General features: G+C 34.9%; 2 protein-coding genes across 6 annotated transcripts in view; one reads left to right on the top strand and one right to left on the bottom strand.

Moving 5' to 3' along the window:
• LOC105213724 (ecotropic viral integration site 5 ortholog) overlaps positions 1-22717 on the bottom strand; it is a 67875-nt gene that overhangs the window by 18246 nt on the left and 26912 nt on the right. For all 4 annotated transcript variants that reach the window (XM_054230580.1, XM_054230582.1, XM_054230583.1 and 1 more), the window contains exon 3: positions 16964-17011. The gene's annotated coding sequence lies outside the window, so the exon portion shown is untranslated. The remainder of the gene's footprint in view (positions 1-16963; positions 17012-22717) is intronic.
• LOC105213723 (sphingosine kinase 1) lies at positions 8150-11353 on the top strand. Of its 2 annotated transcripts, none has more exons than XM_011186758.3 (2): positions 8150-8725; positions 8803-11353. In XM_011186758.3, the coding sequence occupies exon 2, from the start codon at positions 9085-9087 to the stop codon at positions 11086-11088; it is 2004 nt and encodes a 667-aa protein (XP_011185060.2). In that variant the 5' UTR covers positions 8150-8725; positions 8803-9084; the 3' UTR covers positions 11089-11353. The 2 variants fall into 2 exon arrangements, with proteins under 2 accessions (XP_011185060.2, XP_011185061.2); XM_011186759.3 differs by having other exon boundaries at positions 8150-8729.

Here is a 22717-nt window from a genome sequence, read left to right as displayed (position 1 = left end):
CAGTGTGGAGAATTTCAAAATACCATTGGAGAGCGGGAAAAATAATATTAAAAAAATAATAAAAAGAGTAAATATTGCTGCTTATCATTAACAATTGCTGAAATTGACAAACTCAAACGCTATCAGCTTCAACAGAAAACACAGACATACACAAACATATACATATGTATATAATATACCCGCATGAGTGCAATTACCCACCCATAAATAACAACAACAACAACTCAAAATATAGGGTCTATTAACAATGAAAGCAAGCAGTGTGCAATACTATTCAATATATGTAGCTGAGGTAATAGCATTGCCACAGCTGGCACTGATGACTCCAAAACAATGAAGCAAAAACAAAAAAACAACAACAAAAAAGCAAGGCATTGCAACAAGCACAACAACAAGTGGCTTTTGAAACCAAACTTGTTAGTGTAGGTGCCGTTGTATATTTGTTGTTAGCTGATAATTGCTAGTTTAGCTTTAGTTCCAGACTATGTCGACGTTTGTTATGACACTCAACACCGATTATACTCTTACTATATACACCACATACAGCTGTGTATATGAGTGAGGAAGTGTGTATTTTTTGCAAATTATATAGTACGTATCGCTTCCCTATAGTAAATTTAACAAAAAAGATTAAATACAATAGAAAATATATTTAAACAAAGGCATATGTAGAGGGTGTTTTGCTAAGAGTTATTAAATTTCATAAATAGCGATAACTGTCAAACGAGCTGTCAAAGTAAACACATATCTTTGACATTTATGACTTTAACCTCGCTTAATAATGTTGTAACGTGTGATTTTTTAGACGTGTGGTTTTGACTGGTCAGAGTTAATTGGAGATATTACTTGGCTTATATTCAGTTTGGTTTGTCATTTCATACTGAACAGACTTACTCCAGAATAACGAAAACAAATTGCTGCAAAACATGGTCGAAAAGCGGGCCTCTAGGCTGGAATTTATTTGAGACAGCGCTCACTTGCCCAAAATCATTTTTAAAGCATAATAACAAATTTTTATCTCTATAATAAAGCTAAATGTTGGCCAAAACATTAAATTACATACATTGTATGTCTTTCTGAAAACCACATATCTTCAAAAACACACCTTATAAATATTTCCAAAACTCACATATTTTGCGATGAGGCAGATTTCTAGATACAACGGGCATAGAACACGTTACTGAATATTAAATATGCGTTATACACAGTGAAATTAAAACATTATTGGAAGGATCTCCACCTAGTTGTGTTCTAAATCTACACGAGATTATTCATAAATCAAAAACTGATTTTAGCAGAATGTCCCCAATGGTTTTTAAATAACATATAGCATACTTAGTAACCAATATTTAGTAAAAATACTTACTGGTTCTATTGGGAACCAGCATCAACAACACCAACAATGTCAGCCTTGAAATCCAGCGCAGAATCTCTCGTGCCAACAGGTGCTACTTTGGACTGAGTAGGCAATTGAAAAGTAAAGTCCTCTCTCAGCGAACCAAAATCAAACTCTACAAATCGCTCCTTATTCCCGTCCTGCTTTATGGTGTTGAAGCGTGGACGATGTCAACATCAGATGAGAAGACACTAGGAGTTTTTGAGAGGAACATTTTGCGCAAGATTTATGGTCCTTAGAACATTGGCAACGGCGAATACCGCAGACGATGAAACGATGAGCTGTACAAGTTATACGACGGTATTGACATATGTATGTAGTTCAGCGAATAAAAACACAGCGGCTACGCTGGCCGAATGGACGAAAACACTCCTGCTTTGAAAGTGTTCGATGCAGTACCCGCGGGAGGACGCCGAGGCAGGGGAAGGTCTTCACTCCGTTGGAGGGACCAAGTGGAGAGCGACCGGGTTACACTTGGGATCACCAACTAGCGCCGAACTGCGTGGAAAAAAGAGGAGTGGCGCGCTGTCATCGATTCGGCTATAACCGGCTAAACGGTTCCAACGCCAATCACATACATACATACATACTTAAGCTATGTAGCTTTCGTTTGACCGAAACCCTCTATATAAGTGTAATAAGTAAGCTAAATTTCCTGCATGGTTTTTTAGTAGTTATGTATGGCGGTTGACTTTGAAAACAATATGCAATAAGCAATATGCATAATAGCTGTGCTCGATCAGTTGGAACGAGAATTCGCTAATTTGAGTGTGGGTGATTTAAAAAGAGTTCAAACGTCAAACAAGTGCTCAATTTTTTTTTTATACAAGCGTCTCTACTTGTAATAGAGTAAAAATTTTAAATTATTAGATATATCGAGAATTAGTGGGTGGAAACATTTCTTGTTCGCAATATATCAAATGAATATGATCAAATGCTGAGACTAATTGATTGTCTGCCCGCCTGTCTGTGCAAGTGCTGAGGTAGTTATGAGCTAGTAAAATGTAATGACAAGGTTTGAAATTAAAAAAAAAAAAATTAAATTATTATTATTATTTATTAATATCGATCAATCAGTTATCAACAGTTGGAGAAAATCGAGCGCAAGATAGGCCAATAAACGAGAGTGCGACTGAAATAAAATCTCGGAATTCAATTGGAATTTAACCATACGAAACATTTATAATACCCCCTTGATAGACGTAACTATAAACTGATATTGCACTCTATCTTGGCATGAAAGGAACAAAGTTTCAAAATGTCTTATCAAAATAAAATTTCACTCTGCACTCGAATCGAACAGAAAGAGGCCAATCTCATTGAATTTATTCCATTGGCTAGGCTAAAATTACTGCTGCCACTTGTTGCTGAAATATGACTAGAAACAAATAACTTTCAACATATTTTCAAGCTGCATTATTTTTTATAAAAAATATAAGTTATATTATTTATTTTTGTCCAGAAAATGGGTGTAAGAAAATTTGATATGGTATCGTGTATATGTATATTATTCATCAGCTTATCGATGGTATTTCCTGTAATCATTTTTTATTCGTTGTCAAATCACTATTGTGGGTGATATTCACTAATTGCTATATTTATTGACAGTCATATATGTAAACTAGCCAAATTGTTATTTTAATTAACGCTTTATACGTCATTTTATAACATAGCACAGATGGCGAAGCGAACATTTCATTGGTATATCTATAATTTATATTTTAGTATGTTAGATGTGTTTTATTAGTATGACTAGAGCAATCAAAAGAACCACTTGCTTTTTATCAGAATTTCGGGGATACACCAAAGGTAAAAATTATTCATGATTTTGGAAACCGCAAGTATCTCATTGATATATCAATTAAGTAGGAAAAAGACACTACTAAGGATAGACAATTGTTCCAACTAGATCTGCAAGATCTAAACTTTTAAACTCATATACAATGATCTGAATATCGCTTGAATGAAAGCAAGTTACTAGATATATTAATATCTTTTAGAATTTACTATCCACCGTATTCTCGTGAATTGATATAGCCAGTGTATTTTTTCTCTTCTCAGATCTCAGAGAACACTCGCCGTAAAGTTCGGACGATTTTGCTAATGCAGAAGGCCATAAAAACTTATTGTTTATAATAAAACTAACTCAAAATAATAACCACAACAAAATAACAATTACATGAGCAGCAACGTATACGAATATGAATTCATACTTATTCATGAATATTTATTTATTTTTTGCAAACTGCTCAAGTTTCATTTAGAAAATTGAAAAGATTTGCATATGTATAAACCCACACTGTACTATTTACGTTTATATGGATATGTATGTATATAGAAAATAATTATTTAATCACTTATAAAAATTGAACTTGAGTATAATATTTGCTTTATGCAAGTTTTTTTATGATGATAAGTACAACATTGTACAACTAAATGTTGTAGTCACACATATGTATATATGTATCTTCATATACATAACTCGAGTATAAATATTAGCAGAATTATTTCCTTACAATTTCGCCGATATTCTTTTCTACTTCTAGCACAATTGCGTTCTATACATATTTGCACAAACAACTTTTATCTTAAGAACATTTTTGCACTTCCCTTTTTCGTCAAGGTCTACTCTTTGTTTCAAGGCCGCAAAGAATTTGTATTTGATTTGTTGCTAGTAAATTATATTGTTTTATTTGTTTAATTTGCAATCGATTAAAATGAATCGATTGAAAATGAAAACCAAGTGACAAACTTTTACCTTTTTTAATTAAAATTTCGTTGTCAGTGCTGACTAGTGTGAAATGTGATAAGTTTTCATTCGCAATTAAATTGGTATTTTTGAAAGTCTGCTTAACTGTTACATATAGATTCAATACTTCAAGATTCAAGCTTAAAAAAAAAAACAATTATGATGAAAAAAATCGTCACAAAATTATGTAGTTCCAAATTAAACATAAAACTAAAAAAATTACTTCGAGAGAAATATATATAATAACGAAGCAAGGACTAATAATTGGCAACACTGGATACCAAGATAATGAAGAAATATGCTAACTTTAGAGATAACTGTCGCTGGTTTGCTACTAGCCGTCCAAAAAAGATGAAATTTCGCACGCTCTCATACATCTGGTCAAATAAATTAATCATTCGCCGTGTAGTCCTTATTTTTTCCTGTTAGTTGGTAAAGTACAACAAATATGACAAATGACATCTGTACGAAGGTGTATATAATAAAAAATTGTAAAGAACCCTTGCTTTTAGACTCTAAAACCCACCTAACCCCTTAAATGAGTTAATTATACCATTGACCATTGCGTAGGTAATTTAATAATTGAATAGATTAAGGCAGTAGTCTGCTTTACATGCTTCAAAAAATCGATTTTTTTGTTTTGTTTTAAATTTTTTCTAAAAATATCCAAGAATATGTCTTTAAAATTCCAGAGGTCAATTCGACATATTTTCGAAGCTACAGCAGTTTTAGTGGCCGAGCGTCGAGAAGGTGCGCATGCTCAGGCAGAACTTTATAGCGCGTTTTCTCGAGTTTTCATTTTCACAATTGTTAGAAAACGGTGCCGGCGATAGCAAAAACAATATATGTCCGATCGAAAAAAAAACCAAAGTGATCCGGCTTCAGCATTAAATTATCTTCTATTTGAACTAAAAAAGTTGGACAAAAGTATTATTTAAACTACATACTTGTTTTGCAACTTAAAGTCAATTTTTTTTTTCTTAAAAAAGTGAATTTTTTTTTCAAACTTCGAAAAAATTTGGAATTTTATAACTTCTTCGGTATTTTTTTAGTTCATAAAGAAAAGAAACTTTTAAAAGTTAAAAAAAAAAATTGGTTCGACTGTTTCTAAAGCAGACTACTGCCTTAAGACAATGTGTGAAACGCCTACAACTCTGCTACAACTTTATTTCGCAATTAACCAGATAAATTCGTTCGATTAGAGATACTCCACTTAATTTCACAATCGAATAAATTAAGAGCATGCACTTCAAGCACTTACTTAAATTTTAGAAGCTATTAAATTAAAATTATTGACATTCAATTAAAAAAATTTAAAAACTAAACCTCATATAGCACTCACCTATTTTTAAATATGTAATGATTATGAGAGAAAACTAAAATTGGTTTTGATTTAGCCAAGATAGGAAATTGGGAGATATTTTGTATGAGCTATATTTTACCTTTTCAGAGATTGAATCAAGCGGAGATTTTAATAAATCAGGTACTAATAATGTTGACTTTATAAATTTAAAGAAATGACAGAGAAAATTCACAAAATTCATACAAATTTGAGAAAATATTTTTTCGCAAAACACTATATTAAAAATATATCAAGCAATAAATATACATACATATTAGCAAAACAATACGAAAATAATGATGTGAAAAGCGTGTGGAAACAAAGCTGAAACAATAATCATAATGGCAATTTGTTGTGGATGATGTAATGACAAATTAAATATAAATTTTTATAACGTCACGGAATTATTTTAAACGCAAACGAAACTTTATTGTTTTTTTATAATATTTTCATGAGAGAATTTTATTTTAAATACATGCAATAAATTTTTAAGTGATTGTGTATGTACATATAATTGTTTCTAAAGCTTGTGAGATGGGATTAATACGTAATATCAAAGCAGGGAAAAAAGTAGAGCTTTCTTTTACTCTTTTAGATTATAAACTTTAACTAAAATATTAATTTTAAAAAATAGTCTTAAAACTATCTTCTACGCAAACGTTCTCTTATATGGTTTTTAATACTAATTAAAAACATTCAATAACCGGAAATTAAAAAAAAATAATTTTACTAAAGTTTAAAAATGGTAAAAAATCATTAAAAACTGAAAGCCTACAATCAAGAACTTTCTCCGATTGAAATTCAATTCTCTTTGTTCTTATACCGTCATAGTAACCTAAACAAAATTTTAGCCATAATTACATGGTCGCATACATATGAACATACTCAAATGTATGTAATAATCTAACAGCTCTGTGTATTTATCGGCGACCTTAACCGAAAGAACCTATTAAGCGGCGAGTGCCGCCCAATAAGTGTGTACATATGTATGTAATTTCACTCGAATTATTATTCCAGCTAAAAGTCAATACACACAATACTCGTACTTGCTCCGAAGTGCTCACGTTTCAAAAGAGCAAACACACATGAAGGCGTGCCTAAATAGAAAATAAACGACACAGCTGCGATCGAGACATAAAATGATCGTAAACACCTTAACTCAAAACGAAGAGTAATAACTCAAGTCGCTTTTGACAGAGTGACAAAATGCCGACATACACACTCCGGAACATTTCAAAAAGAACAATAGAAAATTTAAGGAATGCTTTTCAAAAGAAGTCAGCGAGATTACTGTGGATCTTTGGAGAGGGTTAACTTCACTTAAGGTCTCAAAATATGTGTGATGAGGCACATCAGGGTTTACTCTAGGTAGCAGTTCCTCGTTCAAATGACCTCACCATAGCGAATATTTTTTGAGATTCTTAAGCTGAACTGAAAATGGCTGAAACCGCCGGCGCCATGTCGTTAACGCACCATGGAAAGCTATATATAAACTACACAGCCTTATAGAGTGGATCAACTTAGAAATATCCCAAAAGTATGCGGTGGAACTAGACATATGCAAACTAAAAAACTGGGTCCTGAAGTAGACTGTGGACTTCAGATGTAAGCTGTAATATTTCGTTAATAATATTCAGTATATCTGAGTATACGGAATAACGAAACTAGACATTTTATTTTATCGTTCAGTTGAAATATTTCCTCGTAGAGAAGTAATGGACAACTATTCTTGGTCATTAGAGAATAAAGTTTTAAATACTAGGATTGCCCTGGAACACGGTGGCATAGGCCAAACTCAGTAAGCTATATGCTTAAAACACCAGATAAACGGAAAGTTGTGTGAGACATATCAATCGTAATAGTGAAATCTTAAACAGCCAAGGAACAAGAAAGTAAACACAATGGATTGGGCAACTAACTAAGGTGACGGTAGAATATTTTGTACAGATGAAAATTCTTACTGACTTAGGATCCAAGGTCTTAATGTTACTTCTTCTTCTTCATTACTGGCGTAGACACCACTACAGCGCGCCATCCTTGCCCCCTTTTAGCAGTTTGGCGCCAATTGGTAATACCAAGTGAAGCCAGGTTCTTCTCCACCTGGTCCTTCCAACGGAGCTGGCTTCCACCAGCGGGAACTGCATCGAATAACTTATACAGCTCATCATTACATCGTTTGCGGTATTCGCCGTTACCAATGTGTCAGGGACCGTAAATCTTACGCAAACCTCTCTCGAAAACTCCGAGTGCCGTCTCATCGGATGTTGATATCAGCCACGCTTCTGCACCATAAAGTAGGACGTGAATGATGAGAGACTTATAGAGTTTGGTTTTTGTTCGTCGAGAGAGGATTTTACTTTTCAATTGCCTACTAAATCTAAATTTAATATTCCTTACTTGTATAAAAAAATGAATTTATTGTTTGATCTTAGCTGATCATATCGAAATGCAGACGTTCATAAATCCATCTGTCTGTAAGAATTCTAAAAAACTTTGCTAATTCTTACATCGATTCTACTGCTGATTCTAAGCATTTGACACAGAGTGTACACAAACAAATACAAATGTAAAAAAATCGTTTGCGCTCTCAAGATATGAGTGAACAACAACTGCACAATAAAATCGCGTTGCGATAAACAAAAAGTTAATAACAAAAAATTACGAGCTTTATATTAGCGTGAAACATTGAACAAATCACACATTGGAAAAAGCTGCGCTCCGAGGGTACCGAATCATATGTATGTCTACTGTCGCACAGATCGCAGATCAACAACGCTACAACAGACGAAGGTAGGCTGGGCTGGTTGGTTGACGGGCTGACAGATAAACGGGTTACATACGGAAATCACCGGTGAATATATACATACATACATATAAACGATGAATACAAATGAGCAAAATGTGAAAGAGTAAAAGTTGAAAAGTAGACGAAAATAATGGTGCAGAAGACAGTGGTAAATAAATCAAAGACTAACTAACTATTAGTGGCAGCACAAAGAGCGCAACGAAGAGTGTCACAGCGCAAGTATACTATATACAGCAAATAGCGGTAACGGGACGCTATAGATTGTAGAAGAGTACGCTGGCGTTTTGGTGGTCAAACAACAAAAGTCGTCCAACGAAGCAAGCAACGAGCGGCGCGCCAACACTCTTATCGAGCTGGCGTTAGATAAAGGCTACATACATATATGTATAACTGCGTTATTTGATTAGATTTGGCAGTAAAATATCGGGAATCGTAAGTAAGCTTTAATGAAAATTATAAAAAAGAACAAAAAAACGAAAACAAACTGATAAAAAAACATTTATGTCCAGCACTTGCAATTCGTGAACTTCCAGCGCAGGTGTTAGTACGTAATGTAAATCGGTGGATTACGGAGTTGTGCTGTGCGCGAACCAATCGAGGTAACAAAGCAGCGAACAAAGTACAAAGACAGTGTTGCGCAAATACGAAAAGAGCAAGCCAAAACGAATGCTTAGTATTGTGCACAATTAAAAGAATTGCCAAAGCAGATATTGAACTTAGTTCAGGAAGCGCTACGGAGTTCCACATAAGAACAGACTACACACCACACATTCAGCTGGCAACCACGCTGCATGCGTAAGGGAAAAGTGTTACAAAATCCGTGCAAATCGTTTTGTACCATTATGGATCCTTGTCGGAATCTCTCACTCGATTTGCCCGACACGAGTTACGTGTATGACAATACGGCGGCCAGTGTGGTGAACACGCCGTTGTCACCGACGTCCAGCGTAGCGAAAATCTCGCCCAACGGTGTTATCGAGCTGAGCGAGCTCTTCTACATCAACAACAAGCAGAAGACGACCATTACGGTCGAGGTGAAACTGAATGCGGAGGGCATATTTTTGCGACGAGAGACCGGCGCAGTGGATGAAATCAGCGAGCAGCGCATACGTATGGAGGATATCATAGGCAGTAGTTGTGGACCGCGTTTGAAGAAGAGCCATCGTGGCGCTTTGGCCTCCTGTCGACGCATCGATGATGAATCCGAAGCTGAGCAGGCGGCACAAAAGGATATTAGCGCCTATTTGCACATATATGCTTATATCAAGAACGAGAAGAGTTCCATGCGTCGTGAGCGCACCGTGCGCATATTACGTTTTCGTTCATTCGATACGTATGAGGAGAATGTGAAGGTGGCCGAACGTTGGCATCATGCGATACGCATTAATCAGGCGGCGCTTAAGAATCAATTGGTCGAGAAACAATTGTTGATTTTTCTCAATCCCAAGTCCGGTTCGGGTAAGGGACGTGAAATGTTCCATAAACAAGTGGCGCCCGTCCTCAAGGAGGCTGATGTGCCGTATGAGTTGCACGTGACGGCGCATTATAATTTTGCGCGTGAGTATGTGCGCAAACACAGCGATCTCTTGCATTGTTATAGTGGCATTGTGGTCGCATCGGGCGATGGACTGTACTATGAGGTGCTCAACGGCATAATGGAACGTGAGGATTGGCGCGCAATTACACGTCAAATACCGCTGGGTATTATACCTTGTGGTTCGGGTAATGGTTTGGCGCGCAGTATAGCGCATCTCTATAAGGAACCATACGAACCGAAGCCCATTTTGTATGCCACATTGACTTGCATTGCTGGCAAGTTGGCGCCGATGGATCTGGTGCGCATCGATACGGGTAAGGAGGGTAAAGCTTGCGAGATGTACTCATTCCTATCCGTCGGCTGGGGTCTAATCGCCGATATTGATATCGAGAGTGAACGTTTGCGTTCGATTGGCGCATCGCGTTTTACTTTCTGGACGATACGGCGGCTGATTGGCTTGCGCACTTATAGCGGCAAATTGTCATATATACGTTGTGAACGGAAGGATGCCCGCAAGACTTTTGGTACGCGCGTTTCCACGGTCTCCAATGAGGAACGTCGTTTGCCACCAGAGGTACAGGAGTTCTATGACATACCAAATCCACCGGCGGGCATTAAGGATGATGATTTCGTCACAAAAACTAACAACAAAGAAGATGATGAATTCGGTGATGCCATATCGTTGGATCGTGTTAGCTTTCGTTCAAACGCCGATAGCTGGCATTCGGCTATGTCGAAACGCACCGCTTACTTTTCGGTCACTGACCAAAGCTTACGTTCGCGTCGCAGCGTACTCAGCCGCCTCGAATCGATTAATTTGGAATACGAAAGTCGTCGTCCACCGTCCACAATACCGACACTGGATCAACCGTTGCCCGCAGATACTTGGCACACCGAGGAGGGTGAATATGTTATGGTTCACGCAGCCTACACCACACATCTCTCCTCAGATTGCTTCTTTGCGCCCGATTCACGTCTCAACGATGGCATCATCTATCTCGTCATAATACGTGGCGGCGTTGGTCGCTCACAACTGGCGCATTTCCTACTCGGCATGAGTTCAGGCACACATCTACCAAAGGAGCCGAATAAGTATATAGAAGTGGTGCCGGTGCGTGCATTCCGCATTGAACCGAGTCCCGATAAAGAGGGTATTATGGCGGTGGATGGTGAACGTGTGGACTATGGACCGCTGCAAGGTGAAATATTGCCCGGCATGATCAAGGTCATGGTCCCCAACGGAAATGCCATCGACTAGCGCACAAATTACACACAAATAGTCGCCGAGTACACAAATATATTCGTATGTATATTTAGTAAATATATTTAGCATTTGTTTTTTTTACATGCCAAGCATTTGTAGTTCCATTTAGTTCGGTTTGTTTTTAAACATAATAAGTATTTTATTGTTAACTATTCCATTGTTATTAAGTATATATATAATCTAATGTTGTATGTAGATTCATACATGTAGACATAGAAATATCAAATAAAATACATGAAAGTGCTACATTTACAGCCTATTTGTCAATTGTTCCACTTGGTATCGGCGCATGATAGCAGGTGGCTGATCGAATCGAGCGCTGTTTATTATTATTGAAAGTATTGACCAAGATTAGATTGTAGCGTTTAATATTCATCTAGATTGCGTTAAAAACTATGCAATCATTAGCGTAACAACGAATATGCAATTTGCTTATCAGAGAGCAAAGAATATTTTTTTATTTCATGTTTTTTTTTCTCTTTATTTATTGTGAGCGACGTAATTGGCCAGTACGATTTGTTTAAAGCGGCTAAGTACATAGGCACTAATTTATTGAGCAAGCCGCCTGTAAGTAGGCAACGTTTTTAAGTGGATTTTAACATTTACATTAAATCGGATAATAGAGAATTCAACGAGAAATCCTTCAAAATTTTGAATTTTTCAGTTCTCAGACGGTCTCTAGTAATATCACGGATTCTAAACATTTAAATAATAAATTATTAATATGGATTGCGACTGACTTGAGAACCTGTACCTGTACCTGTACACAGAACATAAGTCCGATCCTACTTAAATTATTCTTTTTCTAAAGCGATAATCTCTCTATCTGACAATCTGATAGATCTGAACTTATTTCTACGAGAGCTTGAGAAAGGGGTAGAACTTCTCTTTTGTCCAATACGAAGTTCAGACAATGAAATGATATATTATATATCGGACTCGAATAAACATCAGTTTTTTTGCAATGACCTCATAGCTTAGTGAGCAGAATAACTTTAACAGTCATCGAAAACGTGAGTAAACATATAAAAATATGAAAATTGTTCCGTTCGTTGGTTCGTCCAGAGCTCTTATGTTTTATTTTAATAATATCTTGTATTATGACATCGGAACGAAAGTCCAATCCAATATGACCATTAGCTCTCTCAGCGTTTTTTTGCAGGGTTTCTCAATGGAAGAACCCAGGGGAGCCAAGACCAAAAAAAAAAAAACACTGAAAAAAATAGTACTGTAAACTCAAGGTCATAACAAAATCTACATATTAGAATTGCTTCGAGAATTCAGGTGTATTATATCTGAGGGGAACTACTTTGAAGGGGAAAGAATAGAAATTGTTGCATAAATAAATATATTTTTGAGAAAATTAAAATTCACTTCACACGGGTATACAAGGACCCGGTACGTTCTAGATACGCATCCCAGCTATATGGATATTGTAACTGTTTTCTCACTGGGTTTTGGAATTTAATTCTGTTAGATTTATGAAACATAAAGCAGTTCCCATATGAAACAACCTATAAAAAACTATAATTATATATTAAGGCTATGGGTATACATTGAACTATCTATATGTACATAATATGTATGTACTACTTATGTACATATATATGTGATATAAAAATATATCTGATTTCTATATAAAATTAAGTAAAATAAATTTAAAATAGCAAATTTGCATTGAGAGGTTATCTAAACCAGAAACGTGCTATCAAGCCATTAAAAGAGGAAGTAATGGCACTGCTCTTACACACACAGTTGTGTTCAAAATAATAATAGTGATTAGATAGGGTTAGAGTCTTATCATGGAAATAGGAAAAGAGACGAAATATATGTATTATGGACAGATGAAAGTAAAGTCATTCTTTTTGGAGACACAGGTGCACGATAGTTTGTGCATCGTCCACCGAAGATTGAATACTATCCTAGCCACACTACGATAACGATAAAACATGGAGGATCGAAAATATTATTTTGGGCTTGTCTTTGATTCTTATGGTACTGGGCCCATACATCGTATCTACACTGTGATGGATCAACATGTCTATGTTGATATTTTGAATACCACAATGTTGCCTTATACTGAAGACAAAATGCCTCTGAAATGGGTCTTCCAGCAGGATAAAGACACGAAACAAACAAGTCGGCTAGCTAATACTATGTTTACATATAACGAGATTATCTCCATTTACGAGCTTAACTCGATAATCTGTAATTAAGAAACGAGATTTCCCATACAAATTTCCTCTCTGGATAATCCGAGATTATAAAATTATCTCGTTTTATACAACTAGAGTTTCGGTGTTATTCCTAGGTTTATCGATAATTTTGCGAAGAAACGGAGAAATGTCAAATGAAAATGTAAACAACAATGGCCGACAGCGAGAGAAATATGTGTAATAAAACAACAAATGCAATACATTTGACAATTGATAATCTCATTAGGCTATATGTAAACGGTTAGATTATTGAACGAGCTTAGAACGAGATTATTTTCATATGTAAACATACTATAAGGAGTGGTTTGGCCAACTTTAAATAAAAAAAATTCAAATACTGACTTTTTAGCACTATTATTATATTGAACACAGCTGTACACACATATATACACATTATATATGTAAATACTTATGTATGTCCGTATGATAAAACGTATCGTAATAGAGGAATACGTCAACATGCAGGCATGACTCACGTGCGTAATCTAAGAGCGAACCTGTTGAACCATGAGGGTTGCTGGCGATTATTTAATTTACACTTTACACTACGAGGGCAGTTCGAAAAAACTATGAAACTATGATTATTAAATCACTAAATATGTGAACAAATCTTTTCATTTAAGAAATAAATATTTTTGGCAAATTATTTATTTTTTAGCCCTTTTTATACTCTCGCAACCTGTTGCACAGAGTATAATAGTTTTGTTCACATAACCGTTGTTTGTGTCACCAAGGAATAAAAGAGTTAGATATGGGGTTATATATATATAAATGATCAGGATGACGGGTGGAGTTGAAATCCGGATGTCTGTCCGTCCGTCTGTCCGTGCAAGCGATAACTTGAGTAAAAATTAAGATATCTTAATGAAACTTGGAACACATATTCCTTGTCACCCTTTAGAAAATGGGCAAAAGCGGTCCACTGCCACGCCCACAAAATGGCGGAAACTGAAAACCTATACAGTGTCATAACTAAGCCATAAATAAAGTTATGAATTTGGATGTAATTTTTTTGGAAAAGTGGGCGTGACCCCACCCCCAAATAGGTTTTTTGTATATAACTCGCAAACCAATAAAGCTATATAAACCAAACTTTCTGCAGTCGTTTATTTTAGCCATTTCCTTATACAGTCAAAAAATGAAAGAAATCGGATAATAACCCCGCCCATCTCCCATACAAAGGTTAGGTTGAAAATTACTAAAAATGCGTTAACTCACTAACGAAAAACGTCAGAAACACCAAATTACATAAGAAATGGCAGAATGAAGCTGCACTGAGATTTTTTTACAAAATGGAAAATGGGCGTGGCGTCGCCCACTTATGGGTCAAAAACCATTTCTCAAGAACTATTCGACCGATTTCAATGAAATTCGGTATATAACACTTTCTTGACACCCTGATGACACGGCTGGAATATGGGCGAAATCGGTTCGCAACTACGTCTACTTCCCATATAACTCAATTTTGAATTCTTTTGATTCGTTCACTTTATAATACATATATACATTAGGAACAAATGAAGATAGCGGAATAAAACATTACACAAATACTGTATTTGAGCTGTGACATCACTTGTGGAAAAAATGTGAAAATCGAACCATGACTTTTCAAGGCCCCTGATATCGAACATGAAGAACTCAGTGCCTAAGGGTAATTTTTCACCGAAAATATAGGTAAATCCCTCAGATATTTTTATGTAATTCATTCCCTCTAAATTTTTTTTCTTATAACAGTTTCTCTCTTTACCTGAAATGGTAAAAATCGGGTCATAACTCCAGATCCCATATACCTAATTATAGGTAATATAAAATTAAGTGAGCGTATAGTCTTCGAAATATTGCATCTTGGAGGTGAAATTGAGTGAAATCGGTTCAGGAATTACCTCTGTCCCCATATACTATTTATGATGATTTTCGTTATTCTATTGAACTTTATACCGAATATATGGGTCGAATTGTGTTATCTTTATAAAATTGCATCAATAAATTGCGAGAGTATAAAATGTTCGGTTGCACCCGAACTTAGCCCTTCCTTACTTGTTTATAATATAAAAGATTTATTTAAAATCTGTTGGTTAAATTTTTATTTAAAAAAATGGGTGCAAATTGTTGTTTAAATTAATTTGTATATAATATTATTTTACATATGTACATACAAATACCAGTGAGCGCAATTGACATCACTCGACCAGACCGCCAGGCGGATAGAGTGCAAAAAACGCGGCAGAATTGTATAAATAAATAAAATGATACATTCGCGTCCAACCAATCAAGCTGACTAAATTATTGAAAATAACTAAACAAAACTAACTAACGGAAGAACACAATGCACGAAAGAGAGATCACCGCTGAAAAGAAGAATGGCTGCGACAATGTCGGTGCATATTTCCAGTCTGATTCATTCATGAACAGCAAAATGTGAGACGGTGCTGACTAGATGACTTTTATTAAGTATACATACATACATATATGTGGGCATGCAAACACAGTGGTGTAGCTAGGAAGGGGCACACTTAAGTGTGCGTTGTATGCCCCCCGAGCAATGAAAAGTGGATAAGTATTTCTATAAAATTTAATTCTCAATTTAATTTTTTTTTTGATTTGCTTTACATGAAGGTTTTAAAAGTGTGAATATCGTAAAATTGAGAAAGGTTTGACCATTATAATTTAGAAGGTGAAATATTTGTTTCCCTTTGAAATACACATAAATCGATGTTGATGGCTGGAAAATAGCTCCAATCGAGGTGGAAAACGTATTTTTGAAGTAAAGGAAATTATTTTCGCTTTAGCAACAGACTAGTTTTTGACTAATGAACCGTTCTTTTTAATGGCGGACGCCTATATGTAGGCAATGAAAAAATTCAGAATGCCTCATTAAATCTAACAAGCACTTGGCTTTTAATTTTTGGATAAAATTAAGACGCGCTCTACAAATTAGAGAAGAAACTCTGTCATTTGAGCGGTACAAGGACGCAATGGGGCAAAGTCATACATTTTTAATTAATGTTAAAGGGTTAGGTGGATTTCAAAATTTCAGAATTTGATTTTTTTGTCTTATTTTTCCAGTCGGTGACACGATTTCTCAAAGAATTATGAAGCGATTTTGATAACATTTGGCACACATCCTTGAAATCACATTATCTAGTTAATGAACGAAGGATTTTTTAATATCTTTATTGCAACTATTTTTTTCAAGACCAAATATGCCGAAAATTTGACCAAAAAAGAGAGTTTTTTGATTAAAACTCTGTCAAAAATTCAAATTTCAATATTTTCTTTTTTCCTTCGTTCATTAACTAGATTTATCCATGTACTATCGAAAAGTTTTTAGTTTATTGAATTTGGATGAACTAATCATGAGTTATGATGTTCGCCGCAAGACCTTTTTTTTACACGTCATTGGAGATGAGGTGCCAACGGTGAATTTTCGGAATTTTTAAATAAAAATTTCACAACATACTGTTTAAACATGCGTCTTTGATACGCTGAATTGTTGAAGTGAAAAATACGATTGTACATATTGAAAAAAAAATTATAAAAATACCCTTTTTTTAGCCTCTGAAACCCACCTAACCTCTTAAAAGAAAAACAACAACAACTCTAATTATGTTTTTTATATAAAATGAATATGTTAGTAGTTAATATTTATTTACTTATTGTTATGCCAGATGACGCTTTCATTGATTTATTGAAGGGGAAACCTTAAAAAAGAAAAAAAAAATAAAATATTAAATTATTTTTCCAATTGATTGTAATACACAGCAAATATTTTAAATATTAAAATTCATATATAAATATCTTGAACTTGACCCCTCCATAAAATACGACTCTGCTAAGCCAGTGTAACATACAAATATAAAAACCTACATATTCGCATATAAACCCGTTGAAACAAGTGTGTTGGTATTTTAGTAATAGCAAATAATAATGCTCAATGAGTACAGTAAAATATTTATACAAGTACAAGTGTAGGTATGTATGTACTCACACAACATGTGTGCGCACATATTTTGGTATCGCAATGTGCGTACATGTGGTAAAAAGTAAAACTGAGATCGCGTGCAGCGTTGTTGAATTGTTGGGCACAACCCAGTCGAAAAACTGACGAAGCAAGTAAAATGAGCAAAGAAGCATGATGATTCATACAATGTTTCTATATTAGAATGCCGACTTATGCTGCTGACCGGTTCAAGTCATTAAACCTTTGTAACACCCCGGAGCTATAACAATCGATATGAAAATTAGAAAAGAGAAAGTCTTACGAAAATATTCTTTCAGTGAATTGCATTGGATGATCAAATAAAAAGCGACTGGAGTGTGTAACAGCGTTAACCGTTTAAATGAAAGTAAATTTATATCTCAACCTATGAAATGGTTATAGGTTTCTTAACCAAAGCAACATTAACCGACTTCTTATAAAGGGTCCGAAGCAATATTATATTAGTGAACTTCCAATTGCCGGATCAGCAGGCCCATGCTGTTACTTTTCTAAGTTGGTCTTTAACTCGGTGTCTAGAAAGTATGCAAAACTTTTGTTTATAAATAAATTAATAATTATTAAAGCACTCTAACTTCTTTGGGTATCACGTAATCGCTCAGTAAAATCTGCAAATACTCCTTCGAGCCATTTTATATTTCAGACAGAACGATTTGTTGTAAATTTTTTAAGGCAGCATTCAGGTAAAATCTTTTTTTCATATACATTTTGAGAAAGATTTTAGATGTTCATGAGAAATATTTTTGAAATAGTTATGATATCAATATATATGGCAAAGTTGGATCGATAAGCTAAATATTAATTTTGCCTAGCGAATTAGAAAACTTAGCTTAAACCAATTTCGGAGTACTAAACCAGGGAATGTCCATGTAAAATATGTATAATATTTCTATCAAGTTGTCTCCAAGATATTTAATATAATGAACATTTTTTATAAGAGTGTACAGCTACTGGCGTACGCCGAAGATATCGATATCATTGAAAACAACACTCGCGCCGTTAGTTCTGCTTATTCACGCCTGGATAAGGAAGCGAAGCGAATGGGTCTGGTGGTGAACGAGGACAAGAGGAAATATCTCCTGTCATCAAACAAACAGTCAGCGCATTCGCGTCTTGGCTCCCACGTCACTGTTGACAGTCATAACTTTGAAGTTGTAGATAAATTCGTATACCTGGGCACCAGCATCAACACCGATAATAATGTCAGCCTCGATATCCAGCGCAGAATTACTCTTGTCAACAGGTGCTACTTTGGCCTGAGTAGGCAATTGAAAAGTAAAGTCCTCTCTCGACGAACAAAAACTAAACTCTACAAGTCCCTCTTCATTCCCGTCCTACTTTATTTCGCAGAAGCGTGGACGGTGTCAACATCCTATGAGACGGCACTATGAGTTTTCGAGAGAAAGGTTTTGCGGAAGATTTATGGTCCCTTAAACATTGGCAACGGTGAATACCGCAGAAGATGGAATGATGAGCTGTATGTGTTGTTCGACGACATAGACTTTGGCCAGCGAAAAAAGACAGCGGCTACGCTGGCTGGGTCATGTTGTTCGAATGGACGAAAGTGCCTCAGCTCTGAAAGTTTTCGATGAAATACCCGCTGGTGGAAGCCGAGGAAGAGAGAGACCTCCACTCCGATGGAAGAACCAGGTGGAGAAGGACCTGTCTTCACTTGGTATTACCAATTGGCGCCAAACTGCCAAAAGGAGAGATGCGTGGCGCGCTTTTGTGGACTCGGCTATAACTGCGTAAGCGGCTACGCCAGTCAAGGAGAAGAAAATGGTAGATGGTAGACACCGCAATTAAAATAGATATAATTTCTCTAAGCCCAATTGAACAAATATTCTAAAAAAAAGTCTCAAAACAATAAAATATGAGAAATGCTGTTTCTACAGTTTTGACTCCGCCTGTCATATTTTTAAGCGGTTCATTGAATGCCGGATAAATTTTAATAAAAAACTAATATTGGTGCGCTATTTTGAATTGTTGAAAAGTAACATCAAATTCGTAATCAGCAACTCCGAAAACATCCGAGTTACGAGTATCAAGCGAATCCGATGAATTTTTCAGAAAAGCGTCCGCCATTATGGATCCGCCATTGTGAACTTTGAAAAATCGTCATCGAATTTGTAATCCGTGAGCCCGAGAACCCTCGAGTAGCGATATTCAAGTGAATCAGATGAATTTAAAAAAAACGCTCTCCGCCATATTGGTTTTTTGGAGTTATGTCAAAACCCTGATCTGATGGAGTGTCAATGAATTCATAGACCCCAAAAACATAAATTACACATAGTAAGACCCCCAGGTCAGAACCATTTTTTTGTGCAATTCATGCCGAAGTTATCGCTATGTCAAAACGAAGAAATTACTTCATTCGATTCAAATTAACTCTAAATTACATTTATATAGTATAAAAAATTACGTCCCCTGTATAATACTAAAAATTTCTTCATATTGTTCATACTCTCTTCTATATGCTATTAAATTTGGCATACAGAATACGACCTAATAAATATGTATGTAAGTATATATGATTCCCTATTTAATAGACTTTATTATAAGCTTTACGATGCTACAGTGGTTACTATGAGCAAAAAAATTATAAAGAATAACCCCACGTAATATATAAAAATATTTCTATTTTAGAGTAGCCGCTGTAGTAACTGCTCTCACGAGTCTCACTGCAGAGAAATGCAACTTCTTGCACTATGCACTTTAACTTAATTAACTGAGGAAAAAATGTTCGCACATGTGAGCAACGAAAAAATGAGAAAGATGAAAGGTAATAGCGGAAAGCAAGTGATAAATATATAATATTATGCTTATTATATATACTCTCCACATATGTATGTGTGTATATGTAAGCTTATTATGACTACAAAATATAATTTTTTATACATATGTACATACAAACATACGAGTATACAGATACATCGAATGATACCTGAAAAGTAGTTGTACGCAGAAATCAACAGATATTGATTAGTCATAAACCTGATGGTTGTCCGTTGGCATATTCACGTTGTTTTTTTCTTTTGTTACAGCTTTTTTATTTTTTCGTATAACGTTTGTTGCTGTTGTCATTGCAGTGTTAAGCAATTTGGGCACGAAATTCAATATTCGAAAAGGTAAACTGAACCAAACCAAATTTAAGCCGAAATACCTGTATATACATACATATATGAACAAATAAATTCGGAACATTTACCACTGCACCGGCGAAGCAATTGAACTGTAATTTATTGTGAGTTGGCCGAGAAATTCGGTTAAACGTGTATACAAGAGTGTACATCCATACATACATATGTATATAAAAATTAATATGTATGCGTGTTAATGTTCTGACTTTATTTCGTACCTGTTTTGGCTCGAGACCGAAATTCCAATACAGAACAGAGCTTTAATTCCCCCTCGTATTGGCACGATTCGAATCTGGCTTGCGGCTGTACAGTGGGTTATATCGGGAAATTATTAATACAAAAATTATCAAAAAATATTAACTAAATAAAAGAAATGTTTTTAAAAAGGATTTAAATTATAAACAATTAGAAATTAAATAATTTATATAAATAAACTATTAATTGTTTAAACATAAGATACAATTTTGGTTATGAGATATTTTGATTTATGTAAAATTTAACTATTAATGAAAAATATTCTATATAGAATCAATAACCATAACTAAAATGATCCACCAATTTTTAATAAACTACTTATTTAGAATAAGAGCATCGTGTAGTACATATTATATAGTATAAATTATACTTAGTGCTCAAAGAATATACTTTGAAGTCGACCGGTTCAACTAAACCAAGCTATTATTTATTATGTTAAGAGTTCTTAATTTTGAACGTCCGAATTCACCCGTTGGTAATAGCAATACTATTTTGAAGAAACAGTGGAACTTCTCTAGCTCGAACCACCATAATCCACAAAACAACTTGGAGTTATAAAATTTCCATTGAGTTTGGTTTTATTTGGCTCTTGAGCTGGAATACAGGCTTTGTTACATGATTTATCTAGAAGTGTAATATAATTTTTTTTGTTCGCATGCCTAGTACCTAGTGGTACTCGTTTAAAATTCTGCCTCGGTAGTAAAAGTTTAAATCGAAAAGTTCAATTTATGGAAGGAAATTTGTATGAATATTTTACTTCTATTGCAAATTCGAGAGTTCAAGTTATGGAGATCTTCGAGTTATAGAAGTTCGAGTAAAGGAAGTTCCATTGTTTTTCTCTTTTAACGACATCAATTTGTGCTTTCATTATGAAAATTTTAAAATAAGCTTAAAATCAGTCACAGTGCGAAACAAGAATTTGCTCAAGCCCAGAATAGACAGACTACAAGTAGATTATTTTATTTTTCTTCACAAATTCTTCAACTATCTATCGTTTGCTTACAGCAGGCAACTTTAAGTTGGTTATCACCGTCACGGAGATAACTTTTCAAACCTTCAGAAAACGTATTTTTACGATGGGTTTAAGAAGTTGGAACAAAAATACTTATTCATTGTTGTGTTAAAAAAATAACGGAAATTTTCGTTTTCTAAAAAAAAAATATTTATTCATTCGTCTAAATAAATGTTGTAGCTTTTAAAAAATCTACATTCGAAGCCTTGCACTTATGCCAGCGCTTCTTCCAATTGTCGAAACTCTTCTCAAACGCGATTTTGGGATAGCCCTTTGCTTTTAAGGAGCTTTACCAGTGTGACACTTTCAAAAAATCGTTTTTTTATTTTTTGCTTATTCGATAGTTTATACATTCAAAAGTATCCTGTGAAAGTGATAAGGTCGTATCTTAGAATAGTTTTTGAATGACAGAGTTAATACAGAGTAAAGACCGACCACTCGCAGGTATATGTTACGCTGACATCATAACTCAACGAGAAATTGACCGATCAAATTGAAACTAAGTATTTTGAATATATTTACTATACAATGACCTACGGAATTTTTGATTGTTTGAACATTGTCAATTTGGCAGAAACGACCATTTTTTACTTAAAAAACGTTTTTTTTTATAGACCATTGTATAAGAAATTGTTTCAACTTTAGTAACCTTTTTGATTTTTTTTGTTTCAGCTACTCATTCCACCGGAATCCATGTCAGCAGTTGGGGAACTTTTGGCACTTCGAAGACAGTACATAATTTTAAAATATTGCTGAAAATATACCTTACTATGTCCGAAAAATTTCAAAACATTCGATCGAGTACTTTCTTAAAAAAAATCACGAAATTCACTGTTATTGCCCCTTGAGGTTATTTTTATTTTTGGAGATAGGAAAAAGTCATATGGAGTCATGTTTGGCGAATATGGAGGCTGGGACCTTGTTACAGTATTGATTTTGGCCAATAATTCACAAACAAGCAACGAAGTGTGAGCTTTTAACAAACGAAAGTTCTAAATTCAGC

Source organism: Zeugodacus cucurbitae, chromosome 5 (genome assembly GCF_028554725.1).
Source record: "Zeugodacus cucurbitae isolate PBARC_wt_2022May chromosome 5, idZeuCucr1.2, whole genome shotgun sequence".
In the NCBI taxonomy this organism is placed as follows: Eukaryota; Metazoa; Arthropoda; class Insecta; order Diptera; family Tephritidae; genus Zeugodacus; species Zeugodacus cucurbitae.
This window is presented reverse-complemented; position numbering and strand designations above follow the sequence as displayed.

What these genes read in the sequence shown, in the direction of transcription:
- LOC105213723 (XM_011186758.3), top strand. Translation starts at nt 9,085, where the DNA reads ATGCGTAAGGGAAAAGTGTTACAAAATCCGTGCAAATCGTTTTGTACC.